At 31.1% G+C, this 4,824-nt stretch overlaps 1 protein-coding gene across 1 annotated transcript; it reads right to left on the bottom strand.

Moving 5' to 3' along the window:
• Positions 1 to 896: 896 nt before the first annotated feature.
• On the bottom strand, positions 897 to 4,436 carry LOC11412839 (WAT1-related protein At3g28050). Its single transcript, XM_003613244.4, has 6 exons — positions 4,122 to 4,436; positions 3,924 to 4,037; positions 2,015 to 2,255; positions 1,771 to 1,929; positions 1,359 to 1,510; positions 897 to 1,251 (listed from the first exon to the last, which is right to left on the bottom strand). The coding sequence occupies exons 1-6, from the start codon at positions 4,364 to 4,366 to the stop codon at positions 1,110 to 1,112; spliced, it is 1,053 nt and encodes a 350-aa protein (XP_003613292.1). The 5' UTR covers positions 4,367 to 4,436; the 3' UTR covers positions 897 to 1,109.
• Between the last annotated feature and the right edge of the window lie 388 nt (positions 4,437 to 4,824).

Below are 4,824 nucleotides of genomic sequence, written 5' to 3'. Positions count from 1 at the left end.
TTAAACATCAAACATATATTTTAGCAAAAATTGATTAGGTTATAGTCCAATCAATTCTTATATTTAAATGTTAATTTTGTATAGGTCCAATTTAAACATTTTTTATTGTTGAAGGACATTATATATATTGAAAATTTCTTCTCACCGTATCAAAAGTGAGTGATGTCTCTTTTCAGATTGACCCCTAGATGAAGACCAAAATAAATGAACGGAATGGAACTAATCCGGCAATGAATAAAACCTTTAGCTAAACTAAAAAGTCAAAGTCAACATTTAACCCCATTATACTGCTCTTAGAAAAAATTTACCATGAGACCTGAAGCCAAACCAAACAAACACATGAAAGTTTTTAGAGCCCACAGGTTAGCCATAGAAGCTTCCCCAATGAAAGGGGTGTCATTGACATACATAAGATGTGACACTAATAAACCTGATGAACCAACCTGAAAACCAACATAGCCCCTTAAATCCTCGACCATCCTAATGGAAGCGCTTAGCCCTTCCACAACCAAGAGAAAGAGGAAAGGCACCAAAAGATTCTCATAAAAATACACAAGCGCTCAGTCAGAAAATCCAGAAAACTCCAACTCACTGAGTCATAGGCCTTCTCAAAATCAACCTTCAAGATCAGACAGGTTTTCGTAAACATCCTAGCCAAATCTATAATCTCATTCACAACAACCACCCCATCCATAATATGCCTCCCTTTGATAAAACAGATTGATTATGCGAGATTATTTTATCTATAACCCCTGCTAACCGACCCACCGACACCTTAGCCACTAACTTATAAAGCGACTCAAGCTGAGAGATAGGATGAAAATCATCCAATTGAAGAGGCAAATCCACCTTAGAAATAAGGCTAACAAAATAGGATGTGAAACTCTGCGGGAGGCTGACCAAAATAGGACGATAATATTTGTTTCCTTCTAAAAATAGGAAAATGATTACAATATCTTATCCATTAATATACAATTTCTTTCTCCTTTATGATAAAAAAAAATATATGCTGCTTCTATTACGTGCATTTATAGTTACGTTCAACAAACATAGATTCTGTCCATGTTTAATATAACCTACCACCTTAAAAAAGAAGAATCTTCATCCTCCTAGACATCTATGCTTTTGTTTGACAACAGAGGAGCTGAAGAAGATGACAAAAGGTTATTTTCACTTGTTGTGTGTTCCTCTTGAGCCTTTGCCCATATCACAGCATAAAATCCAATAACTATGATAGCAGCTCCAATCATGCTGCACCAATAAGTTAAACCATTTTTAATTATAAAAAATTAATCAATAATCTTGGATTAATCATCATTTAAATAATTTTTCACAAATTTGTTGGTCTTTAGATTTACCTTCCAAGATAAAGATTGTCTCCCAAAAATATTACCCCCATGCTAAGTGCAATGACCACTCTTAAAGGTTTGAACATAGCTACATATATTGGTCCTTTCTTACGACATGCCCATGTCTGTATAACATTCTTCAATGATTCCACAAAAGTTGCCTATAAATGATTAAAGGCAGACATCATTAAATGAATAACCACAAAGCTACAATTTATAATTATGATGCACACTTTTTTAATGTTTTATTTTTTTGTCAAGTAGTCTAGTGGTCAGAGTTCACACATTTAAATGTGGAGAAGTGGGGTGTCCAGAGTTCAAACCCCGATCCCTGCATAGAATATGCAACGTTCCTATCAACTGAGTTAAACTCAGAACAGACTTTAAGCCTAATAATAAGAATAATAAATCTTAAACTTACTGAGTAACACACAGATAGCAACTCTTTATCAGGTCTGAGTCTCCAAGCATTTGAATTTCCCTCTGCAATGAGAGCTACAATGGTAGATATGATTACCACAAAACAGCAACAAATGGTGTTTATCACTAGCTCTTCTGGATAATCCCTGACAATCCAAGTCTGTATATATATACATAGATGGAAAAAAATTGAATATATTTCCCTATTGATATGATAATTACACGTTGATACATAGTTTGTTTACCTGGACAATAAACAAAAGAGAAAGACAAAAACTACCAACTGCAACAAGAAAAGCACCAATTATCCAATCTGATTTCCCTAAAAGGAAAATTCCACTTGCTCCCATTTCTATATTTTTAATGGCATCATTAATCAATGGTATCCCTTTATAAAATGTCACAACTAATGCCCCTGCAATAGAGACCACTGTGCCAATAACTTTTGCCTGGCTGCTATGCTTTTTCATATTTAGAACTTCCATCCTGAAAATGCACATCACAGTATTCATGTTAGTTTATTTTTTCTCGTATTTGCAAGGATTAAATAATAGTAATGAAATTTTGAAAGTGGCCATTTTGTTACCGGATCACAGTCAGAGTCATATACTAGAATGTAAATTCTTGCTGTATATTTTGAAAAATATGTAATTGTAGTATTAAACGTCCCAAAAATATTCAAGCTTTATCAGTTCAGATATTTTTGAAAATCACCTTGGTCTCTAGTACCAAACACCTTCTGAGATGTTACAATTGATATATATATGAGTTCTTTGTGATCTTTATAAACCCTTGTTTTTGTTTAATAACATTTTTGGTCCTACAATATGTGTTAAATCTGATTTTAGTGCAATATATTGTTTTTAGACTATGTTTTTACAATTTTTAGTTCTTTGTGACATTTATCTATCAAAAAATGATGATGATGCGGCAAAGAAAGTTAACAGTTTTGTATTAGCAAAATAAAAAAATTAACATAATGAGGTTATTTTGACCTTCTGATTTATCGTTAGACCTTATGATCGGTACCACGGCGGAGGTTGTGCGAGTGAGGGGGACAAAATTGAGATCGCGATTTGCAATAATGTGGTGCTGGTTTCTAAATGATTTTTTTTTCTATTTTAAACAAAAATGACCTTTACAGTAATTTATTTATTTTTATATATTATAAAATCAAAATAAAACAAAATTCAATCAAATGGTAGCTAATTGTTTTAATATTCACTACCAATATATTTCCTAGCACAGTTATGGTAGCAAATCTTAGATTCTCTTGTAGTGTTTCATGGATTTCAACTTTAGTTTGTTAGACAAAGCCATTACTTGCTGAGCAAGTAGCATCATTCTACGTGTATAAATACATCACCAATCACCATTGTGAATAATCAATACCAAATCTTATTTCAATATTCATTTTTCTCTCAATCAATCTTTTTTTGAAGGAAGGAAGTTTCAATCAATCTTATTCTCTCAAATAGAAACTATTTTCATCCCCAACATAGAGATGAAAAGAGTGGATCATATTATATATTTTTTTTAAATAATAATATTTGTTCACCCTATTATATGAAACATATTATCTATTTATTTAATTTATTCAACCGATCATGTCAGATATTATAAAATTCACTAGTAGAAGTCAACTAACTAAAAAGAGATGCATGTCCCACAACCAAGAAAATTAACAAGAAACGAAACACTACGATACAACTCAGTAGCAATCGAGAAAAGACAAGCTACCCACCAAATAAATAAGTAATTTTTGTTTTTTTGATTCATTAAATAATTAATAATTTAAAATTTAATATCATCTAGATGCATAGTTTATTTAATAAATCTGAAAAAAGAAAAAGTTGTAAATAAATGTGAATAAAACAATCTATAAGTCCTAGCTCAACTAGCAAAATGCAAAAATTATTAGGCTGGATGTCATAATCGGGGTTCGAAACTTAATACCTCTACTTATGTGTGTGACTTCATAATGACTTTACATTTCATCTATCTATAAAAAAAAAGTTGAATAAAACAGTTTTTGTTTTTTAAAGACAAAAAGAGTATATTTTATGTTGCTGACTTTATGATGCAAGTAAATGCATTCTAATCCAAAAAAAGAACAAACCTTGTAATTTAAACCATAAAATAAAAACAACATACCTTGAAATTATAGCAAGTATGAAGGTAAAAGCAGGGACAAGATTAACAATAGCTGAAGCCAACGCAGGAGAACTGAATTTAATTCCAGAAGTCATTAACGTCTGAGTTGCAGTTCTGCACAAGTAGCTCCATATCACTCTATTTTACCAAATTCAAATCCTTATAATAATAATAATATATATACTATTTTGTTCTTACTTGAGGCAACCAAGAAGAAGTAATCTACAGAAAATTGATGTTGAAATTGGAGGAGGAGCTCTTTTTCTATGGTGGAAGAGAGTGGATGGTAGAAGAAAACATAGAGCCAAAAGGTTTGAATAAAAAATGAAAATAAAAATACTCATTCCATCTTTAGTGGCTGATTTCATTAGAGTTTCACCACCCACTTCAACGATTTGAGCTGCAATCATTGTTGTTGTTACACTTGCTCCTCCACTCGCCATTTTTTCTCTAATTTGCTTGTTCTCACGTCTTACTTTTATAATATCTGCTTTTCTTGTCCTCAAGTTTAACTTTAGTTTGACTAATAAAAATGTCAAAATTGTTAGGTCGGACAATGTGATTAGGATTAATATCCTAGCTCATTTACTTATATGCGTGATGTTCAATGGTTATTTATCATTTCATCTATCTATGATGTGTTTGTTTCAAGTTTACTAAATATATTTCTAAGATTGTGAATTTTATTTCAACGTATTTAAAAAAAATAAAAATAAAATGTTTGGTTAAGATTATATATTCTCAAGAATCTTAAAAATAGAGGTTATAATATATAGTTACACATGATTATTCTTTTTGGGAATGAATTTATTCTTATCTTCGTGAGAACTTTATTCCCACTTTTTTTTCTGGAATTTTTTCTATTTCCAATAACATTTTTTCTATTACAAACCTTAAACTT

The sequence above is a fragment of the Medicago truncatula genome, chromosome 5 (assembly GCF_003473485.1).
Source record: "Medicago truncatula cultivar Jemalong A17 chromosome 5, MtrunA17r5.0-ANR, whole genome shotgun sequence".
Lineage (NCBI taxonomy): Eukaryota > Viridiplantae > Streptophyta > Magnoliopsida > Fabales > Fabaceae > Medicago > Medicago truncatula.
Note: the sequence above shows the minus strand (reverse complement) of the source record. Positions and strands in the feature narration are given on the sequence as shown.

Bases quoted from the DNA above. Each gene is read 5' to 3' on its own strand.
- LOC11412839 (XM_003613244.4), bottom strand. From the start codon at position 4,366: ATGGCGAGTGGAGGAGCAAGTGTAACAACAACAATGATTGCAGCTCAA. The intron at 4,038-4,121 runs GTAAGAACAAAA...CTACTTGTGCAG, and splicing joins CTTCTTCTTGGTTGCCTCAA to AACTGCAACTCAGACGTTAA. The intron at 2,256-3,923 runs GTATGTTGTTTT...GTGCATTTTCAG, and splicing joins ATACTTGCTATAATTTCAAG to GATGGAAGTTCTAAATATGA.